This window comes from Macaca fascicularis, chromosome 3, assembly GCF_037993035.2.
Source record: "Macaca fascicularis isolate 582-1 chromosome 3, T2T-MFA8v1.1".
In the NCBI taxonomy this organism is placed as follows: Eukaryota; Metazoa; Chordata; class Mammalia; order Primates; family Cercopithecidae; genus Macaca; species Macaca fascicularis.
This window is the reverse complement of record NC_088377.1, coordinates 556970-579739: the sequence shown is the minus strand read 5'-3', so window position 1 is coordinate 579739 and position 22770 is coordinate 556970. Positions and strand designations below refer to the sequence as shown.

Genomic DNA, 22770 nt, shown 5'->3' with positions numbered 1-22770 from the left:
CACCTTAGGTTAGGAGTTCGAGACCAGCCTGGCCAACATAGTGAAACCCCGTCTCTACTGAAAATACAAAAAATTAGCCAGGCGTGGTGGTGGGCGCCTACAGTCCTGGCTACTCGGGAGGCTGAGGCAGGAGAATCGCTTGCACCAGGGAGGTGGAGGTTGCAGTGAGCCAAGATGGCGCCATTGCACTCTAGCCTGGGCAACAAGAGTGAAACTCCAATCTCAAAAAAAAAAAAAAAAAGTAACCCTAACTTTTTAATCACTTAACATTAAAAAAGGCCGGGCGCGGTGGCTCAAGCCTGTAATCCCAGCACTTTGGGAGGCCGAGACGGGCGGATCACGAGGTCAGGAGATCGAGACCATCCTGGCTAACATGGTGAAACCCCGTCTCTACTAAAAAATACAAAAAAAAAAAAACTAGCCGGGCGAGGTGGCGGGCGCCTGTAGTCCCAGCTACTCGGGAGGCTGAGGCAGGAGAATGGCGTAAACCCGGGAGGCGGAGCTTGCAGTGAGCTGAGATCCGGCCACTGCACTCCAGCCTGGGAGACAGAGCGAAACTCCGCCTCAAAAAAAAAAAAAAAAAAAAAAAAAAATTAAAAAAAAAACTATTGTCGCCTACAAACTATAAATTATTCTTCATTCTTTTGTTCTGTGGTGATTTGTTTTATGCAGCTGTATAATTTTTTTCTTATTGGAGGAAACACTAACATTTGTTGCTCAGGGTTCCAGTTACTATTGTGTATCACAAACAACAACAGTCATTTTATTGTCTCTCATGCTTTCTGGGGGCCAGGAGCTTAGGAAGGCCTCTGCCAGGTGGTTCTGGCTTGCAGGAGATGGTGTTTGGACAGGAGCGGTGAGGGGCTGAGACAGCCTTGTGTGTGTACCGTCTCATGCCCCCACCTGGTCTCAGAGTGGGCTGCTCTGGGCTTTCTTGCAGTGCAGTGGCCTCAACACAGTCATTCTGTTTGCCTGGCCTTGCAGGGCTCCAGCCGAGTGTCCCAAGACACTCGGGTAGAAGCTGAATTGACGGTTTTGGCCTGCATTAGAAGTCACATGGCATCACTGCCACTGTCGTCACAGGCCCTTTTCCCACTGAGTGGAGTGTTGACGTCACATTGCAGAGGGGCATGTAGTTTGGAGACATTGCAGCATCTTTAGAACATGCGTTTCTCACAAGTCTGTAACATGGAGCAGTGGCTTTGGTGCAGAATCATGCTGCAGGCAAGGTGGCCCCACTTCCCTGGAATTTTATCCCCCTAGTCAGTTAACCCCATGGTGGTTTTATTTTCTAGGCCACCTGATCTGGGAGGACCACCTCCAAGAAAAGCGGTCCTGTCAATGAATGGTCTAAGTTATGGTGTTATCAGAGTGGATACTGAAGAAAAGTTGTCAGTCCTTACTGTTCAGGACGTTGGTCAGGTGATGCCTGGAGGTAAGGGACATAACCAGAGTGGGTCTTTGTCCATGACTGATTGACGTAACAAAAAGGGGTTTGTTTTGTTTTGTTTTGAGATGGAGTCTCGCTCTGTCACCAGGCTGGAGTGCGGTGGTGCGATCTTGGCCCACTGCAACCTCCACCTCCCAGGCGATTCTCTTGCCTCAGCCTCTTACAAATGCTCCAGGCTTCATAGTAGTGCTCTAGAAGCAAGCATGCAAGTAAAAGATTTTTCAAGAATGTTTTTCAATGTAAATTGGAATTTTACTTTGTAAAATATTTGCTCAGTTTTTTCCCTCGCTTTGTGTTAAGTTTAAAGATAAGCTAAAACATAAAGATGTGTGTATGCCCTGTGCAGCTCACTTACAGTTCTTTGATGTTTGGGAAGATGGTGATAATAGCTCACTGCGTTCCAGGCACAGGCTTCATACTTCACAAGTGTTGAAACATTTAACCCCATGACAACCATGTAAAGTGGGCAACTCTGAGGAAAATGGTAATGTTTGTGAATAACTTGATAATTAGGTTATCTAAGTAAGTTGTAGCAAGCATGTATCATGGTAGAAGCCTCATGGAAGCTTCCCAGAAATTCCTCCTATGTCAGAAAGGCCTATGTGAACTGTTGTTCTGCAGAAGTCGACTCTGTAGGCCTGACCATCATGTTAGATGTTGGAGGTTTTCCTTGCCAGCCTGAGGCAGAATCTGGCCTGGCCCTGGTGATAGTCGAGTGGAGACACTGTCACATGGTCTGAGGCTGCCCTCCTTGTAGCCACCCCACAGCTACTTCAGCTTTCCTGCCCCCCTGTGATGGCCCTTCTGGGGTTCATGGGCAGCTGTCTGGGCCCCTTTTGGTGACTTCTAGAGGCAGGGCCCCATCTCTCGGTGCAGTCTCCCCCTTTCCAGTGCGGCCCTGACTGTGTTAGGGGTTGCAGGCACTGCGAGAGGCTCAGCATCCTGGCCCTTGTGCCTGCAACTCTGCCTCCTGCAGGCGGCGGTGCTGACAGGCTGTGGCTGCTCAGACCCTGTCTGTGGGTGGTGCTGGCAGCCCAGCCATCTCTAACCTGGAGCCTGGGGCCAGCTGGTGCCTGATCCCTGTGTGTGCACAGATGCTGGGTCCTCACTGAATAAGACTGAAGCGTTTCAGCCTATGTTTCTGGCTCTACTTTTTATTCATATGAATAGCATCATTTTCTTCCTGTAATTCTTCTCAGAAATAGAACAGTCTTTCACAGTGCTTGAACCTGTGGGTAAAACATTTTCACACATAGCAATCATTGGGGTGTCACTTATTTACGTTATGGGGAAAATACAGGTAACTGTTTAAACTTCCCTGGAAAATCATGATGAGGTTGTGATTCTGAATGAATCTAAGGAACATCTGTAGTTGTGCGTGTTTTATTTGTAAAATGTGGATTAGGACATGACATGCGTGCGCAGCGCTCCCCCAGGCATGCACGCAGCACACCCCCTTCCCCAGGCGTGTACATAGCACTCCCCCAGACATGAACTCAGCGCACCCCCTCCCCCAGGCGTGCACACAGCACTCCCCCAGGCATACATGCAGCACTTCCCCAGGTGGACCTCTGTTTCCCATGACCCTCCACAGCCCCCAGGCTGTGCCGCTTGTTGTGGCACTGAGCCCCATGGTGAATCCTACGGGTGATTTGTCTTCAGCAGTTTTTTGATCTGCCCTGTGGAGGCCTGTAGCATTTGTGTTCACTATGGTATCAAGTGTGTTGTGGTGCTTTGTGGCTTTTTGTGACCTTGCTTAGTCTCTGTGTGCTTGTAAGTGTTGTGTGGCACTGACGGCCGCCTGGATGGCCGCCTGGAAGCACAGACAAGCACCACCTTCCATATCAGCCAAGCACGGCTGCATTCTCTCTGCGAAGTCTTTTATCTGATTTGTGGCAAGAGGCAGCAAATACCTGGTTGTCTCTCTCTTTCTTTTTACTGTCTTTGAAGCTGAGAATACATTAGAAAAAACTCAAGAAGAGGCACAGGAAGGACAGTTCCTAGCTGACCCAATGGGTTAATTGATTGCTAAGTAACCAAGTTTTGTTGAATGGACCATTGCCCATTCGTTTGTGCGTCTCATGCTTTTGTGTGAGGCTATTTCTGGAGGCCTTTCTGTGGCAGAGCTGGGGACTAGGCAGACGAGATCCCTTGCGGGAGGGGAAGGCAGCAGGTCGCTCAGAGTTGGGTGGGGTGCACTTAAGTAAAAACAGAACTGGGTGATGGGGCTGTGGGAGGAGTCACGCTGAGGCCTGAGACATCCGTGCTCCATGAAAAGGCGCATATGTGCAAATTGACCCCCAAATGCGGAAAGAGCCGAGAAACTGAAGGAGGCAGAAGGATCGTGTCAGTAAAGGGTGGTTCATTGGGGAACTTAACAGATAGAATCCTGGTCTTGAGTGGCTGCAAGACAGGTAGATGTCTGCGCTGCAGCCCTCCGGACCCAGGGCCTTTCTCTTGGGGAAAAGCATCTGCGCTGTGGAAAGAATGTGCACGTGGCTGAGGGAGCGCCCTGGGCCTCATAGCCTGTGGTGTGTGCAGCAGCATCAAGGTCGTTTTGGAGGTTAGGGAGAACTTAGTAGGTGTTTCTCCATGAAGACGTCTTAGAGGCACTCCTGGACTTAAGATTAGTCTGGAGTCGCCTGGTGGATTAGCATTAAAATAAGGTTACTAGAAAGGGGGCAGGCATGGGCAGAGTTCTGTCAGGCTCTGGAGAGGAGCTGGTGTCCCAGGCTCGTGTGGTGGTGATGGTCAGGAGCCAGGGCCGGCAGCACCCCCCGTGGACCCGAGGGAGCAGTATGACAAGAGGAGGCACAGGGTTTATTTATCATAGTAGAGGAAATATTTTGTCAGCCCGGGCTTATTACATGAAGGATGTGTTGTACTTTCTGGTCACCTTACATTGATTATAAAAAATATTACATATAAAATATGAAGACTTACAGCTAGGTTGCATGTGTATCATCCGTATCATAAAACTCCTTATAAGAAGATGCTGTGTATATAACATCCTGTTTCCGTAACTGCACATACAGCAGCAAGGAGATCTTTGTGAATGATCCATTTAAACACGTTCTTTATTATGTTGAGTTTTTTTCTCATTTTAGCTAATGTATGTGTTGTGAAGTTAGAAGGTACCCCTTATCTTTGTAAAACTGACGAAGTGGGAGAAATATGCGTCAATTCCAGTGCAACTGGCACAGCCTACTACGGATTGCTTGGAATCACGAAGAATGTGTTTGAGGTTTGTCCCTTTTCCTGACTTTCATGTTGAAGTTAAGTTCTGTGAGCACTCATGGGGCCCCAGGTGTGCTGGGTGCTGGGGGATTGCAGAGGCTGCGGGGATGGTCTTTCTCCACACAGGCCCTGCTGGGGCTGTTGGCACATGGCCTGCACACTCTTGTGTGTCCTCCCAGAGTGAGGGCAGGGCCAGGACCAGGCACGCTGTGGAGAGCTGGGAGTCAGCGTGCTTCCCACAGTCCTGCATGGGAGAAGGGCGTGTGGGTGCAGCCTAGTGGCCGATAGGAAGGCACTCACCGTGGCCCCAGGGAAACCACCCCTCTGCTGCGTTTGCATTGTTGTGATGTGAGTTGTTCAAGACAAGTCTAGTGAGGTCAGGGGAGGCCAGGCACCCAGAGCAGCGGTAAAAGGGATGCTTGTGTCCTGCCTCAGGAGGCCTGCCCAGGAGATGGAGCAGCCAGGCCAGAGAAACTGGGCCTATGCAGGGCCAGCCTCCTTTTTCCCCCAACTGGCAGGTGTACACATGGTGCTGCGTCTTCTGCTGCCTGCTGGGTCTTTTTTCCCCCGGCCAGCAGGCGTGCACATGGTGCTGAGTCTCTTGCCGCCTGCTGGGTCTTTTTGGTCAGTTGGTTGGGGCCACAGCCTGATCATGCCCCTCTCCACTCTGTGCAGGCAGTTCCGGTCACCGCAGGAGGAGCACCCGTCTTTGACAGGCCATTCACCAGGACAGGCCTGCTGGGCTTCATCGGGCCTGTGAGTATGTCCTCCTGTACCAGGACTGGCAGTCAGAGAAGGTAGGGGGTGTGGCTAAGGGACACCTCGCTGCAGTCCTGCCCTTGTCCCAGCCATTCCTGACCTCCCATGTGGCCTTGGTCGGTTGTGCTGACCTCCCTGCCCATCAACCCTACCTGTGTGCAGGGCCGTCCACACCTCCAAGACCAGTGCACAGTCCTGCACACAGGCTCAAGTCGGGAGTCCCTGGGGTGGATGAGGATGTTTTGCTTTTTGTATGGATGGCACGTTCGAGAGTATTCATTATATCATTCTTTACCATTTTGGATGTCTAAACTATTTAAAAATAAATACTTCTATTTGTAACATCTTGGTCCAGTGTTTCTCTCAACTGGGCAATTTTGCCCCTTCCCTCCCAGGGGAATTCTGGCAACTTCTGAAGACATTTTTGCTAGTCACAACTCAGGGAAGGGGAGTGCTCCTGGCGTCTAGTGAGTACCTAGAGGCCAGAGATGCTGCTCAGAGCCCAACATTAGCCCAGGACAGCACCTGAGATGGTATTGTCAGCCCAGAAGGTCACTGGTGCCGGGTTTGGGACCCCACCCTTAGCTCAGCAGTTTTCAGTCCTTCGCAAACTCTACCCACAACTTGTTTCCCACTTGTGATCCTTTCCCTTCCTGATGCTGCCCCAGCAGCCCCCATTCCTTCCACACAGTCTGCTCCTCTTCCAAGCCTGGCTTGTCACAGGGCCTGCATTGCAGGTTGGGTCTGTGGGGCGTTGACCTGTCTGCAAGGCGCTCGAGGCTCCTGTGCTGTTGGCCCCTTCTTGGGGGGCCTGACCATGGTCCTGGCGCATCCAGCTTCTGCTCTTGTGGGTGGAGTCCTAACCCACACCCTTTCCTTCAGGACAACCTGGTCTTCATCGTGGGCAAACTGGACGGGCTGATGGTCACTGGAGTTCGCAGACACAATGCAGATGACGTTGTGGCCACCGCGCTGGCCGTGGAGCCCATGAAGTTTGTCTACAGAGGCAGGTGATGCGCTGCGGACCCCTGTGCTGGGAGTAGATTCCTTCCATTTACAGCTCGGGAAGTCTTTCTACAGTAGATGGAAAGCCCAGCAAATTTGAATTCACAAAGCCTAAAAGTTGTTGTACATCAGAAAACTCCTAAAGTAAAAGGAAAATAAGAGTTCCTTCAATTCCTCAAGAAAATAAGGTTTTGATGCACAATTTTGGGCAAAGGCTCAAGGGGACAAATCAGAGAGGGAAGAATTGAGTAAGCCTAAGGAGAAGTGGGTCTAAGTTCCTAATAACCTTGCAATGTGAATTAAAACAGAAAAGTGTCATTTTCTCTGCAAGACACACAGCACCCTACATTGCCTCTGGAATAAAAATCAACTCAACTTTTCTACATGTGTAAAGCAAGGACCTTAGAGATTCTCTTGAGCAAATAAATAGACATCTGGGCCTATGCCCCTGGGCACCGGGGCCAGGAAGAGAATTTCGCTCCTTCTGCTCCCAAGCTCTTTGTCTGGGAGGAAGCTCTTCCCCTAACTGGTCCACTCAACCAGCCGCCTTTTTAAATTTTATTTTTCTCAAGGGGTTGCCTTTTTTTTTTTTTAAATGGCAGGGTCTCACTCTATCGCCCACGCAGGCTGGAGTGCAGGAGCATGATCCTAACTCACTAGAGCCTCCAGCTCCCAGGCTTCAAGCAATCCTCTTACCACAGCCTCCTGAGTAGCTGGGACCACAGGCATGCACCCCACACCTGACTAATTTTTTAATATTTTTGTAGAGATAGGGTCTCACTATGTTGCTCAAGCTGTTTTCGAACTCCTGGGCTCAAGCAATCCTCCCTCCTTGGCCTCCCAAAGTGCTGAGATTACAAGTGTCAGCCAATGTGCCTGGCCAAGGGTGTGCCTTTTGTTACTCAAACTAAGGTACTTGGGAGCCAGGCCAGACCCTGCCTTTGAGCAGCCCTTAAAGCAATCACAAGGGGATTCTGCAAAGTGGTGTGTCATCATGGTTAGTCTTGAGGAAAAAGCCCAGAGGATGGACAACAGAGAAGGTGGGAGATTGCTCAGGGGACCGGGAAGGGCAGGCTGTGCTCATGCGTGTGTGCGCACATGTGTGTGTGTACATGTATGTGTGCGCGTGTGTGCAGGGGGAGGGGGAGGGTGGCACAACCAGGGTCGTGACCTGCCCCTCACGGCAGAAATGGGGGACACGTTGGGCAGGTGTCCTTAGGGATAACATCAAGTAGCCCAAACCCTGCTTTGAGGTGGAACAGGGAGACCACCCCCTCACAGGGCCACCTGTACCTGATGGTACCTGGAGATGAAGCCCCCGTCCCCCAAGCAGGATCCTGATGAGGCGAGGCAAGCCTGAGTGAATAACTGGGGCCTGGGTGACTGCATCTGCAGGCAGAATAGCCTCCCTGTCCCGACTAGGGAAGAGCTGAGGAATACAGGAACTTGGAAATGGAACCACAACCAGTTGAGAGCATATGTGCCACTGGAAGAAGAGCAATAGAAGATTTGCAACATGAAATAAGATCAAGAAATGCTAACAAAGTAATTGTTCAAAGAACACAGTAGATGGAATACATAGAATGGATACAGCTAGAGAACAAGTTGAGAAGGTGGAAAGTCAGATTAGGGAACTACTCTGGAAGTAAAATAGGAACTTTAAAGGAACTATTAAGAGAGATGGGAGAGAAGGGCTAGTGTCCAGATAGCAAACTCAGGGAGAAGGAATGCATGGAGTGGAGCAGGGATTGTCTGAGGAAGCAGGTGGTTGGGGTTCTCTGGACTGGGAAATGGTCCACAGAGGGCCCCATGGCATGTTGAGCTTATCTGTATTCTCACCATGGACCACACAAAAGCCAAGCAAAACACGTCAGACTTCCCCACAGTGGAACTGGCACAAGATAACAGTGCACCCAATTTATCCAAATTGTTACTTAATTTTGCAGTTGTAATAAAAAATATTTTCAATCATGTAAATTTCAGAAGTTTTGACACATAAAGGTCCATACTGAAAACAGTTTTGGTCAAGATACTAAGAGAAATAAATTCAGGAAGTGCTGTAAGATGTATGAGAGTAAGGAGAACTCAATACTAGGTGAGGTCTGTTGTATAAATTGTGTGTGTGTGTGTGTGTGTGTGTGTACACACCAGTCAAGTCAAAGGAAAGGACAAGAGACAGTATATCCATAATATCCCAGAGTCAGAATGGTGTAGATACCCTAACATGATGGGTTTGGTGGGGAGAACATCTTCTTATTTTATAAAGGAAAAGACAGAGATATCAACTAAAAGTCTAAAAGAAGGAAAAGGCAACACAGAACAAAGGAGGACATGTTGAAATTTTTAAGATAGTAAAAACACGTCTAAATATACTAACCTCTATAAATGTGAATAGATTAGTAAAAGAGAGATGCAATCTGTTGGATTAAAATATAATTAATAGAACTTTAGACAAATATTTGTGCACAAGGAAATTTACATCAGATTAAGGAATTTTTTCTTGTAAAAATATGTGTCTCTGGGGCTGTTTTGCTTTGTCCTGAAGTCCTCTCTGTTTTTTGTGACTTGAGATACATTTCAACCATCCTCAAGGAGATTAGAATGATGAGTTACTTTATGAATTTGCAGCAGATAGCCCCATTTGATAGACTGCATTTTAAATATTAGGACAGCCTGCCTCTTCCATTGTGCGGGTGAGAATGCATCTCTGTCTTGTCTGGCCTCTTGCCGTGTGGCCATTTCCATGTCTCATCCCTCAGGATCGCTGTGTTCTCTGTGACCGTGCTGCATGATGACCGGATCGTCCTGGTGGCTGAGCAGCGGCCGGATGCCTCGGAGGAGGACAGCTTCCAGTGGATGAGCCGTGTGCTGCAGGTGGGCACCCGGCATAGCCTATGGTTGGGTGAATCTCCCAAGCTGGCACCCCCACTCCTCTCCAAGCGCCGAGTGCTTGGCTTGTTCCGCCCTGTCCTCCTTGCTTCCAGCTTGTTTATCTGCATTTTTCATCGCAAACTGACAAATTATAGCTGTTTGTGTTTATGGGGTATGAAGTGATGTTATAATTTATGAATACTATATGGAATAATTAATATATCCATCACCTTAATTTTTTTTTTCTGATGAGAACATTTGAAATGCACCCTCATAGTGATTTTGAGATGTACATTATTTATGGTATTCGCCAGTCTGTGCAATGCATCTCAAAGAAAAAACTTTCCTCTTCCTGTCTAATTGAGGCTTTGTGCCCTTTCCCCATCGTCTCCTCGTTGCCCCATCCCTCAGCCTCTGGTCTCAGATTTATGGACATGTGCACACGAATACAGTGTGTGTCCCCTTTCTGAGTTAAATGGTGGAAAACTGCACACACTCCTCTTCATGTTGTTTCCTCATTCAACAAAATGTCCAGAGGGCACCATTTCCTGGCCTGGGGACAGGTCCACAGAGGGGATGTTCATGGCCCCCGCCCAGCATCTCCCCAGCCTCAAGTTGGGGGCCTGTGCCAAACAGGGTCCTTCCCTTTCAGGCCATCGATAGCATCCACCAGGTGGGCGTGTACTGTCTGGCTCTGGTTCCTGCCAACACCTTGCCCAAGGCTCCCCTCGGAGGGATTCACATTTCTGAAACCAAACAGCGCTTTCTGGAAGGGACACTGCACCCGTGCAATGTGCTGATGTGCCCTCACACCTGTGTTACCAACCTCCCCAAACCTCGCCAGAAACCACCAGGTTAGTTGGACCTAACAACAGGATGCTGTCTAGTCTTGACATTGGTAGCAGCCGTGTTTGTGGTTAGGGTGCAGCCCTGCTAGACCCTCTAGTGCAAACAGGTTTGTTCTGGGGCTGGGGTCAAGAGCCAGAGCAAGTGTACACCCCAGAATGATGCCACCTCCTGCGAACCAGCCACGCATGGGGCAACTTAACCACATCACCTCATGGTGGTTTCCACCTGCCTGTTAGGAACCAATTTTAATGATAAACTCAAGGATGGCATCTTAGCTTTGCATGGCTAGGAGATGGCTCCCTAGGACTAGAAATGATGCCCAGGATCATACTGGAGCTTAAAGTCAAAAGTGCCTCTGTGGCCATGCTGTGGCATAAGCCATACCTGTCCCCAGGAGCCAGCTGCCTGCCTCGGCCCTGGGACCTGCCACAGACACTGGGTTGATGGGACCTTGGAAATCTCTCAGCAAATGGCCAACTTTCCTTCCCTCATTTTATACATTTAAAAGCTAATTTTAGAGTCTGGTTTAACTTTAATGCAATTTTTCGTTTCTTTGGTCATATTGATTTCCAGTACATGCCAAAGTTTTTTTGTTAATTATTGAACACATATCACTAAATACACTAAACATATTTCCTGATTTATACATAAAGTACAGTAAAGCAAAATATGTTAAGCATTTTGGTGTGACTGAGGCCAAATCATATCCTCAGAGATACGTCATGTAGTAAACTTCTCGATATGGTGTGGTTTATGTTTGAGAGAGAGATTCTCTTTGTCACTTAGCATAAACCTTGTAGCTGGCTTTCTGAGTATTTGTGTCTCAGCAGAAAAGTTAAATGCCTCATTCAAGTATGTTTTCAAAATAAAAATTGTAACAGAAATAAAGTCACGTGGTGATTATATATGAGAAGTTACCAGCTTCTCATTCAGAATCCCCCCATTTCTAGAGGTTGGACCAGCCTCCATGATCGTGGGGAACCTGGTTGCTGGGAAGAGAATTGCTCAGGCTTCTGGGAGAGAGCTTGCCCACCTGGAGGACAGTGACCAGGCACGGAAGGTGACAGGCCTGTTCCGGGGACGGGTGGACGGGTGTCCATGCCCCGGAGGTGCCAGTGACCAAGTCGCCCCCTCGTGCAGTTCCTGTTCCTGGCTGACGTGCTGCAGTGGCGTGCCCACACCACTCCGGACCACCCGCTGTTCTTGCTGCTGAACGCCAAGGTGAGGCAGTGTTGCACCCACAGGGATTGGAAACACCCGGGAGCCGGTGGAGCCCTTTGCTTGTCTAGTTCCTGATGCCAGTGTCCTGGTTCTTTTCATGGTTAGAGAGTAGTGTGCCTATGGACTCAGCCCCCTTGTCTGGTGCAGTTCTCTCTGCCTGCCCTTTCCTTTGTAGGTCCCTTGTTTTCCACACGTTTCACACAGTAGTATTTCTACTGATTTTGTGTTTAGCAGGAAAATTTTCATCAGCTCAAGTTTTTAAAATTAAAAACAGTATACATGTAAATATTCCTAAGTTCGTGAGCTAAAAGGAAATGTTTATTTTGGAAAAAATTAGCCATTTAGAATTTCTACATATGGTTACAACTTTTAAATAACAACTGTTGCTTCCTGTCCTGCTCCTGCTGCTTATTTGGAAATTCTCATGTGTTCCAAGTCCCTGTTGTGTGCATTCCACAATGCTAGGAGCATTCCAGAAGTCAAGAAGGGGAAACTGTAATCTTCATATTCAGGTTGTGGGCAGGAATGCAAAATGTGGAAACACAGAAAGTTAAATAATTTAAAAACCCTGCAAGACTCCCTGTCAATGCACCATACAAGCTGTAAGAACTCTTTTTTTTTTTTTTTTTTTTTTTTTTGAGACGGAGTCTTGCTGTGTCTCCCAGGCTGGAGTGCAGTGGCGTGATCTCGGCTCACTGCAAGCTCTGCCTCCCGGGTTCACGCCATTCTCCCGCCTCAGCCTCCCGAGTAGCTGAGACTACAGGCGCCCGCCACCACGCCCGGCTAGTTTTTTGTATTTTTAGTAGAGACGGGGTTTCACCGTGTTAGCCAGGATAGTCTCGATCTCCTGACCTCGTGATCCACCCGCCTCGGCCTCCCAAAGTGCTGGGATTACAGGCTTGAGCCACCGCGCCCGGCCACAAGCTGTAAGAACTCTTAAGCTTTGGTGTCATAAAGAGTAGGTCACTGTGGCTTAGAATATGCTGTTCTAGCTTTTGGTGCTGCTCATTCGAATTCAAAAAATACTTAATGATGCCTACAACGTGCACAGTACACGGTAATAAGATTGAAAGGACTCCTCCTCTCAGGAGGTTTAAAATCAGTCTTTCCTGCCGGAAAACACGGTCCGTAAGGGAGAGACTTTGTTTTTCTGGTGTACTGGACGCATCTAGAACCATGCCCAGTAAACATTTATTTTATGATTGATCAAGTTCTAAAGCCTGCAAGCCAGCCAGTGATTTACCATTGACCAAGGTAAAATCAGCTTATGGGGAGAACCTCAATATCAATACAGTGGAGAGATGTGACCTGGAGTGCTGGGGAGGGGCTTTGGATGGAACTGTGTAGCAGGGACTGTGAAGCAATGATGCCCAGTGGCTCAAGGCAGGAAAGGAGGCCAGTGTGGTGGGGGCCAGGTTTACCCAGGGAGGAGATGCAGATAAGGCTGGGGTCACTGGGTTTTCCATAAGGATGCCATGGGATCCCGGGCCTTGGGGGCTTTGAGTCCCAGTCCAGTTCTCAGGTTCTGTCCTGATGGGGCCCTGACTCTATGGACTGGCAAAGCTCTCGGGATTTGGACTCTCAGGATCGGCCCAGCCCTTGTGTCTGGGCACAGCACACAAGTGCGTCCACTGGTCTCTCTCTTCCACTGCCTTCTGTCAGTAGAAGCCACCAGTCAAGAAGCAGGGAGTTTGATGTTACACTGGTCTGCTCTGGAGTTCTATATTCATTAGACTGAATTGCGCTTTTTATCCTCTTAAGAAGGACTAAAAAAGCTGTGAGGCCTGGCATGGGATCAGGGAGGATGAGTTTCCTGAGCAGAGAGGTAGGGTTACAAGGTATTTCTGTTTGCACTGAACTGGTCACATGGCCCCAGTGCCCCTCCACAGAGAGACAGGGTGAATGAAGGAGCTGGTGCGGTCAGTCCTAGAGGAGACGCACGGACACTCTGAGAAAGCCGGCTGAAGATGACACAGGCCCAGGCTCAGTGCAGGTGACCTGTGGGCTTGCCAAATAGTACAGTTCAGGGATGTTTGCTTATCACTTATTATTTATTTATAATGGTGGTATATGGAATATTTTATTGAAAAGGCCAGGAAGGTCTTCTTTAGCCATGTGTTTCTGGCTCAGCCCTGGGTGAATGGAGTGCCCGCATCGCTCCCTCTTAGCTGGACCACACAGGAGATGCTTGTGTGCCTGTCCCTTCACTGCTAGTGAGAGAGTACAGATGGTGAGAAAAGACACCAGTCGTGGGCCATGTGTGGTGGCTCATGCCTGTAATCCCAGCACTTTGAGAGGCTGAGGTGGGCAGATCACTTGAGGTCAGGAGTTGGAGACCAGCCTGGCCAACATGGTGAAACCCCATCTCTACCAAAAAAAGGCACCAGCCACACGCCTAGGACTGACACATTGTCATTATCATGGGTCCTAATCACAAGGGGTCGTGTGCAGGGCGTGCAGGCGGTGTGCACGCACATCTGCGAACAGCCCACCTGCATGCACCAGCACACAGATGAGCTCAAAGATCGCTTTCTTAGGGCACCGTCACAAGCACTGCAACCTGTGTCCAGCTGCACAAAAGGGCTGAGAGAGTGGCTGCGGCTCTGATGGAGAAGGGAAGACTGAGTGTTGGGGACCATGTGGCTCTAGTCTACCCACCAGGTGGGCTCACTGTGGGTCTGTGCGCCTGCAGCTCTTCGTAAGCAGCCCCCTACCCTAAGCAGCACCCAGACATTCCCTCCCCGAAGCATCTTCCAAAACTAAGCTCAGCCCCTCCTCTCTGCATGTGTCTACCTCCTCAGCTCAGCTACCCCTCTGGAAACCTGAGAGTCACCCATGCCCTCCCCAGCACCACCTCCTCTCCTCTCTTGCAGGAACAGTGAACAGAGGCTGGTGGGAGCCTCTTGCGACCGGCCTCCTCACAGCCAGTCCTTGTCTCCACAGGGGTGGACCTCATCGCCGCGTTCTATGGCTGCTTGTACTGTGGCTGCGTGCCCGTCACTGTGCGGCCCCCGCACCCTCAGAACCTTGGCACCACACTGCCCACCGTCAAGATGATCGTGGAGGTGCGCCTACCTGGCCCGCGGGTCAGGGTCTGTGAGTGGGAGGCTGCAAGGCTACCCTCCGCTGCCCCCTTTTCTGGGCAGTTCGAGAGGCCCCTCCCACCCACCCTTGGCCCCTCGCCATGCAGGTCAGCAAGTCTGCATGCGTCCTCACCACGCAGGCCGTCACACGGCTGCTTAGGTCCAAGGAGGCTGCTGCCGCCGTGGACATCAGGACCTGGCCCACCATCCTAGACACAGGTGCGTGCCCTCACACTGCCCAGGACCAGTCCCTTTTCCTTTCTGTATTGTAGGGGTGGTGTTGCCTGGCTGCCGTCCAAAAACACACGAGGCAAGAGCAGTCCTGGCAGGAGCCTGGCTGACAGCAGGGGGGACCCTGTCCCATGTGTAAACCTGCACTCCACTCAGCCCACAGCAGCCGCACCCAGTCCCAAGTGGTGTGGAGCACAGCCTTGCCCCTCTCACCCGCCTCCTGCTGGCATGGGGGCTGGCAGCTCTCTGAGGCTTTCTGCAAACGCTTTGGGGACACAGCTCCCACCGCGTGCCACCACTCCAGCATCCCTGTCCCCATCATTGGTGAATGCTGTCATGCCCCAGGAAATGCTGAGGGCCAGCAGGGCGAGGGTCAGAAACCCCCCTGGCTCCCCTCTGCCGTGGACCTGTCTCAGCCTGGGCTGGATGGGGCTGGGCCAGGGCAGCTGGTGTAGGGGAGGGAAGGCTCAGAGCTGAACAGCCGGCCAGGGCCCCAAAGCCTCATGGGCTTGCCTCAGGGGGAGCGGTGCCTGCCCTGCTGAGCCTGTGCCCAGTTGCATCCCGGGAGGCAGTGGTGTCTGGCTCATGGGGCCACGAGAACTTGATGAAGCACGCAGAACCCAGAGCCTGTCCATGGCTATTTTTGCTGTGGTCAGGACTCTGGGCTCATCTGGGCTCTGCCATAGGCTCTGTGGCCTTTGGCAAGTCCCCAGTCCTCTAATCTTTCCTACTGGTCAGTGACGTGATGCCGCCTCTCCTCGCCCTGCCCTGTCCCCCATTTCCACAGGCTCAGTGTGGTCTTGGTGGGACCGGGTAGCGTTTCCATGAAGAATGAAATACGCTTTCCTGAGCACACACAGCCTGCATGGTCACGGCCCCACTGCTGTCTGAGCTCACTCTCTGCAGGACTCCCAAGGACAAATCATGTGTCGCCTCTTGCCTGTGAAAGCCCAGAGCGTTCAGAATACATGCGGGAATGCTAATGTTGGTGTCTCCTGTTTAACAGATGACATCCCGAAAAAGAAGGTAGCGAGCATTTTCAGGCCTCCCTCCCCCGATGTCCTTGCATACTTGGACTTCAGCGTGTCAACCACTGGGATACTAGCGGGGGTGAAGGTAGGTCCTCTGAAATCCTGTTTGCCTCAACCCCTAGAAATCAGGAGGAGTGGACAGAAAGGATGTCAGATACAGGTTTAAACCGGCAGGTCCTTATACAAAGCACAAGGCCATTGCTTCTTAAGATTGGTGTTAAACACCAGTGAAGCCTAAAATGTGATAAGCCTGAGAGTAATGCATTTTCTGATGCATTATGGTCATGTCTAAACTTTCTGATCTATGACTAACTGGCTTCCAGGAACTGGTGGCTTTGAAGAATCTCTTACCTTGCTGGGAGCCAACAGCTCGGTTAACATTTTTCAGGCTGGGCGCGGTGGCTCACGCCTGTAATCCCGGCACTTTGGGAGGCCGAGGCGGGTGGATCACGAGATCAAGAGGTGGAGACCATCCTGGCCAATGTAGTGAAACCCCATCTGTACTAAAAATACAAAAAATTAGCTGGGCATGGTGGCGGGCGTCTGTAATCCCAGATACTCAGGAGGCTGAGGCAGGAGAATTGCTTGAACCTGGGAGGCAGAGTTTGCAGTGAGCCGAGATTGTGCCATTGCACTTCAGCTTGGGGCGACAGAACAAGACTCTGCCTCAAAAAAAAAAAAAAAATTTTTTTTAAATTCAATATCCTGAAATTTTGTTTCTAAGATTTTTAGTGTACCATTTCTTGGGTATTATTTAGGTTATATGGGGATTTGAGCCAACCGTCTTTTAAGGAAATAAATATGATGTTCGGTAGTCTAGCCATGTGGACAGCAGACGCTGCCATCCACCCTCTCTCCTCGTGCACATCACTGAATTTCATTTCCCCCTTTTTTTTTTTTTTTTTTGAACTTTATTTTATTCCCGAGATGTCTCACGCGGCCACAAGCGCCTTATGCCGCTCCATAAAGCTGCAGTGTGAGCTGTACCCCTCGCGGCAGATCGCCATCTGCCTCGACCCCTACTGTGGCCTTGGCTTTGCCCTGTGGTGTCTGTGCAGGTGAGTGCAGGGCCCCTGCCGCCTGCCAGGTTGGAGCAGCTCGTGTGGCTCTTAGGAACCTTGGCCTTCTAAGGCACCTTTTCTGAGTGTTCAGGAAGCTGATGAGACGTGTGTGAGTGGATTTGTTTGGGGATGAAGTGGGTTGGAGTCTGAGTCTGAAATTGAGTGAAAATACAGTTTTCATTAAATACACTATCCATTATCAGTACTTGGGAAGAATCTGTTTGATTCCTTCAAACACTAGAAAGTAGTGATCCATCTCTGTAAGTGAGTGCCTCTGGAGCATTGTCCCTGGATACTCTCCAAGTGTTTGGAGCAGAGCTCAGGACCCCGTGCCTGCCATCCCCCAACGTTCACCCCATGGCATGTTTTCCACCAAACTCCCCTACTTGGCATCAGAACAGAATCATGCCACTGTCGTGGCTGGAAAAGAAGTGTCCTTGAGGAAGGGAAGAGTGGAGTGCCCGGTGGGCAGGTGGAGCCTCACGAGCCTTCCTTCTCGCAGTGTCTACTCGGGACACCAATCAGTGCTGGTGCCCCCGCTGGAGCTGGAGAGCAATGTGTCCCTGTGGCTGTCAGCCGTCAGCCAGTACAAGGCCCGCGTCACCTTCTGCTCCTACTCTGTGATGGAGATGTGCACCAAGGGCCTGGGCGCACAGACGGGTGTCCTCAGGGTGAGTGCCCAGACCCGGGCTTCTGAGTGTGCTGTAGACCACAGCCCTGGGAAGTTTAAAAACAACAAAACAAAACAAGACTCCCAAGGCCCCTCCCTGCAGTTGGAAGAAGTAGAGAAAAACCTTTCCCACTACGGGCCCTGTGTACACATCCCTCCTCCACGGCTCACCTGTCTCTGCAGCTCCACACCCCGAAGGAGAGGCGGGTGTGGGAGTAGGGCAGGGTCCCTGCGAGATGGCAGGGTGGAGGTCTGGCTGTGTGGGAGGGCGGGTGTGGGATGCAGGTCAGATGGAATCCTCTAGCGCGTCCACACTTAGGATTCTATGGGACAGACACAGCCTGCAGAGAGGAGGTTGGTGTCCAGCTCCACCTCTGTGTGCCCACTCGGAGATTTCCCAAGACAGTGCCCAGGGCCCTGGCAACTCACGGGGCTGTGGCTGTGGCCTGACTGCTCCCCCCTCCCGCAGATGAAGGGGGTGAACCTGTCATGTGTGCGCACATGCATGGTGGTCGCCGAGGAGCGGCCCAGGATTGCGCTGACCCAGTCCTTCTCCAAGCTCTTCAAGGACCTGGGCCTGCCGGCCCGCGCCGTAAGCACCACGTTCGGGTGCAGGGTCAACGTGGCCATCTGCCTCCAGGTGAGGCGCTGGGGCCTGTGGTTCTCGAAAGCTGGCTGTTGGCAGCGTGGAGACCAAGCTTCCCAGCTGTTAATGTGCAATTTTGTGCCTGCCTGATCTCTTTCTCCTTCTCTGAGCCTTTGATGTTTCATTTCCACGTAATATTTTAGCTTCAAGAGTTTTATTTTTAAAGATATTCTATTCTAGTTGAACAAAGGCTTATTTGGAAAAAAACACAAATTGTTTTTGAACAGTGACTAATATCTTACCTGTAAGACTCTCTAAGTTAGATATAATACACAGCTAAGTTCTTAAAGCAAGACTGAACTTACTGTTTTAAGATATCTAGCAATATTAAATTGAAACATTAATAAATGTAATTTGTATTGACTCATTCATTTTTGAAACCTTGAAATGTCTTATTAAAAGGAAGCACCAAGTTTCAGGCCAGGAGTGGTGGCTCATGCCTATAATCCCAGCACTTTGGGAGGCCGAGACAGGCGGATCACCTGAGGTCAGGAATTCGAGACCAGCCTGGACAATATGATGAGACCCCATCTCTACTAAAAATACAAAAATTAGCTGGCTGGTGGTGTGTGCCTGTGGTCCCGGCTACTTGGGAGGTTGACGCACTAGAATCGCTTGAACCTGGGAAGAGGAGGTTGTAGTGAGCCGAGATCTCACCACTGCACTCCAGCCTGGGTGACAGAGCGAGACCCTGTCTCAGAAAAAAAAAAAAAAGCACCAAGTTTCAGAGATTAAAGAGCTCATGGCAATTCTGTTTACTGCTTCCTCAGATAGCTACAGCTATTTCTCAGATTTTGTACTAGTATCTTAATTTCCTTTCTTTCTAAAAACATCTTAAAACCAAATAGCTTTTTAGATAACCCTACATATTGAATACCTTATTCACCCACATCGTACAAAAATAGCTGGAAGGAAATGGCACCTGTCCATGCCAGAGCAGGGCTGAGTGCGGGCCTGTCTCTGTTTCCAAAGTGTTTGCTTGGCCTTGTGCCTCCCCGTCACAGTGGCAGTGCACGCAGGGCAGGGTGGCGGCTCTGCTCACACCCTCTTCCCCACAAAAAGACCCCTGACCACTCAAGCCTCACACGCCTGTCACACAGCAGAGATCGGGCCTTTTGTGAGCTCGCTTCCTGCTGTAGGCTGTGGCTGAGCGTGGGTGCCGGCCTGTGTGTTAGTGGCTCTGCGTCTGCAAGCCTGGGGCCTCCTTGCTAGACGTCGGAAGGGTGTGGACGCCACATGTGATTGCAGAAATGAAGTTAATGGATGTTCACGTTTGCTCTTTAAGATACAGAGGTGGGTTTTGCTCTCTCTTTCCCTGTGTTTCTCATGTGGCTGCTGCTTCTGTGTGTGTTTCCTGTGGCTGTCTCCTCCCTGTCTCACTCTGCTGCCTCCTTGGCCTCTGTCAGCCCAACAGGCTGGGAAAGCTGGCTGAGCAGGTATGACCTTGACCTTGACCTTGTTGGTGCCTCTGTGCTTCCCCCTCCCACGAGTTCATGTGACTTCCTCGTGAATTCTAGACAAACATGTTTCTTTTGCTGTCTTACTTTGTTCACAGTGGATATTACTTGACATATTACAAAAGCTCCCTTGTAACCAAATTTAAAAGTAAAACTATTTTCAAAAAAATGTTAATGCTCATAGTATTGCCTTGGGAGGAAGGACTCTGTTTAAATTCAGTGCAGAGGTGTTTAATTCCAGTGCAGACATAGTTTATGTTGTCTGGGATCTTTAAGGGTGATGTTGATCAGCGTACTCATTTAATTTGATGTTCCTTATTGAATAAAATGACACATAATGTCCGTTAGTCGGGATTAATGTTAACTGTAAGGTTCAGAAAGGAAAGGAGTAGAAAGGTGAAGGCTGCCGTCCATCTCACCTGGGTGAGTCTCGGCTGCAAGCAGTCCCCAGTAGAATTAGACTGGTTGGTGAGAGGCCAGGCCCTGCCTGACAGCATGGTGGAAATGCCCCTCAAATCCTAATGGTGTTTTCATCACAGCAGGAGACCAGTGGGAATAGAAAGTTGTTAGAGCTGAAATGTAAAGTGGCATGATTTGGTGTTTTCAGAGTCATTGACTCTTTCAATATTATCAAGCTCTGTGGATGTCTGGATGGAAAGCACCAGCCTGCCTGGGGGACCTCGAACCCCGAGGCAGACTTGCTGCAGGGAGCAGAGCGGCTCCCTTCTTGGGTGTCCCCGGGGGCCAGGGAGGAGCTGCCATGCAGCTGTGCCTGTGCAAACAAGATGAAAGTGAGGCCCCTGAACAGAAGTTCCTCTGCTGCTCTCCTTACAGGGCACAGCTGGCCCAGACCCCACAACTGTCTACGTGGACATGCGGGCACTGCGCCATGACAGGTAATGTTCCCAGCCTGCCTGGGCCCCATTCATACCCAGCGGCAAAGTGGTGCGGACCAGCTCTGCGCTGACTGTGCACCCCTGGGACCCAGGCATTAGAGGACAGCTGGGCCAAGTCAGGCCTACCCGGGCACCTGGATAGGCACATGAGAGGACAGCTGGCTACACTGGGCCATCTGCACCAAGAGGAAAAGGAGAGCTGTGAGCCTCCTCTTCCCAGGCGAGCTCAGTGTCTGTCTCTGTGCGCCCGCGTCCCCAGGGCTGCAGTTAACATCCCTTTATCTGTCACACGGCCAGGAAGAATAAGAGTGACCCCTGTGACATTTGGTTTTTTAGAGGGATAGGGACAGACAGAAGACAAGTAATCCGTCTACTGGCAAGAACATTTCTTACCTGATGCTGTCATAGAATCTGACTTAGTTTTCATCTTGATAACCGATAGTGGTGCATACAGCGTGTGCTTGCTGGTCTGTGGTCAGGTGTGTATCAGGGCCTCTCCCAGCTTTGAAGCTCAGATCCCAGTCCTGGGTTCTCAAGTATGGCCACACTGTAGCTTGATGTAAACACTAGGTTTAGCTTACTGGGTGCCAGGGGCCTGCTGGGTTCAAGGAGGACCTAAAAGAAATGTAGAGTGAGCTGCTGTGAGCACATGGGGTGGGTCGTGAGTGCATGAGGGTGGCAGCACTTGGGACCACAGCGTGGTTGGGGTGTCCCTGCCATTCATGGCAGGTGTGCTGTGGAAAGGTTGACATCCTGGCTGTTGTCAGCAGACCCTCAGAATGATCATTTCCAACCTCATGATCTGCCCTTTTAGACATACCTGTGTAGTGAATTACATACTGAAATTGTTCCCTTGATTTTTAGGGTACGTTTGGTAGAACGGGGTTCTCCGCACAGCCTGCCATTGATGGAGTCTGGAAAGGTAGTGGAAACCAAGACGTGTGCATTCTGAGTCGTGTCTGAGACGTCCGTCTGAAGCATCACCCCGTGGAGGGTGCTGGGGGCTGTGGCTCAGATGAACACGGGCTGACTTCTGGTTGGGGGGGGGGCTTGGCTGCTGCAGAAGCCTCCTTCCCTGCTTTGTGACTGGGATATAGAATCACTTAGTTACGTCTTTAAACACACGTCTGAGCTCAAAGCCAAGAAAGGGAGAACTTCAGGTACAGGAATAAAGAGCTCCCACTGGGTGGGTGGCAGGCCTCAGGCCTCCGGGGCAGGGCCATGGAGGTAGGGTCCAGCCCACCTACACATCAGTGGAGTGGCCCTGACCCTAAATTGGAGATGGCAAAATCTCATGCCCTAGTTTAGGGTGTCAGCAGGGAAGAGGCCCCCAGAGCCTGTAGAGGATCTGGGGGATCCTGAGATGGCCTGAGGACTCCCAGGAAAAAACTGAGATGCTGCAAGGGGTCAGCAGACATAGGCACAGAACAGCATCCTCTGAATGGTTCAAAGGAAGGAGGTTTGAACCTCCTTTGGTTCAGGAAAGGTTCAAAGGAAGGAGGAAAAGCCACACAGCCCAGGAAGGCGGCATGAAGAGTATGCCAGGCTTGATGTGAGTGGGCAGCTGCTGCACATCCAGCAGGGGCCGCGGGGGCCCTGGTGCCTTCACAACCCCAGAGACCAGAGAAGGAGATTGGCCACCCTGACTCTGTTCATTGCCGTGGCCACAGCCACCTGTGGGGAGTCAGAGACGGGCCCAGAGAGGGACCCAGCCAAGCCACGTGATGTCCAGCACACAGCTCCTGCAGGGCAGCAGGGGTGAGACTGGGGACAGAAGGCACAGCTGCTGTGAGGGTCTTGAGGTGGGAGCTACTGGGAGGACGGTGGGACTGGGCTGAGTGTGGGGAGCAGGAGTGAGTGAGTGAGTGAACTCACATGCAGGTGCAGGGGCTTGAAAAGCTCCCATCCCATGTCCCCTGTGACAGTCACTTTAGGAAGTAGACCAGCCGAGAGTGGAGTTGGGTGAACTTAGTGGACAGCACATCTGTGGGAGCCGGGGCTGCTGCATGTCCTCCCTTCTCTGAGTACAGGGACATGTGAGCCGCCATCGCCAGAGCTCTGCATCATCCTTGGTGTAAACTCAGCGAGTTTCCCTGGGTCGTGGGGCCTCCACGCCGCTCCTTTCAGTGGCTGTTCCTGCCCTGCCATGTACAGCTGCACTGTAATTGTTTCACTCACCCCCTTTTATTGGACATTCTTTCCTGTTTTGCTGTTACAATCACTTGGGCCTGATAGGTTTGTGTCCTGGAAAGAGCTCTGGTTTTGGGGCTTAGCTGGGACATGCAGGGCGAAGATGGAGGCGC

General features: G+C 50.8%; 1 protein-coding gene across 23 annotated transcripts in view; it reads left to right on the top strand.

Annotated features, from left to right (window-relative positions):
- The window catches only part of DIP2A (disco interacting protein 2 homolog A), a 111739-nt gene that overhangs the window by 81934 nt on the left and 7035 nt on the right, over positions 1-22770 (top strand). For 8 of the 23 annotated variants that reach the window (XR_012431848.1, XR_010585171.2, XM_074033845.1 and 5 more), the window contains 18 exons: positions 1296-1435; positions 4558-4694; positions 5363-5443; positions 6329-6456; positions 9211-9325; positions 9975-10176; positions 11122-11231; positions 11312-11392; positions 13930-14053; positions 14336-14457; positions 14583-14694; positions 15713-15822; positions 16665-16795; positions 17301-17469; positions 17938-18108; positions 19521-19550; positions 20406-20467; positions 21332-21389. Coding sequence is in view for 13 of the 23 variants with exons in the window: in XM_074033845.1 (XP_073889946.1) it covers positions 1296-1435; positions 4558-4694; positions 5363-5443; positions 6329-6456; positions 9211-9325; positions 9975-10176; positions 11122-11231; positions 11312-11392; positions 13930-14053; positions 14336-14457; positions 14583-14694; positions 15713-15822; positions 16665-16795; positions 17301-17469; positions 17938-18108; positions 19521-19550; positions 20406-20467; positions 21332-21389 (2083 nt within the window). In the remaining 10 variants the exon portion in view is untranslated. Of the gene's footprint in view, positions 1-1295; positions 1436-4557; positions 4695-5362; positions 5444-6328; positions 6457-9210; positions 9326-9974; positions 10177-11121; positions 11232-11311; positions 11393-13929; positions 14054-14335; positions 14458-14582; positions 14695-15712; positions 15823-16664; positions 16796-17300; positions 17470-17937; positions 18109-19520; positions 19551-20405; positions 20468-21331; positions 21390-22770 lie in introns of those variants that run through there. The other 15 variants (XR_012431850.1, XR_012431849.1, XM_074033846.1 and 12 more) reach the window with 8 other exon arrangements.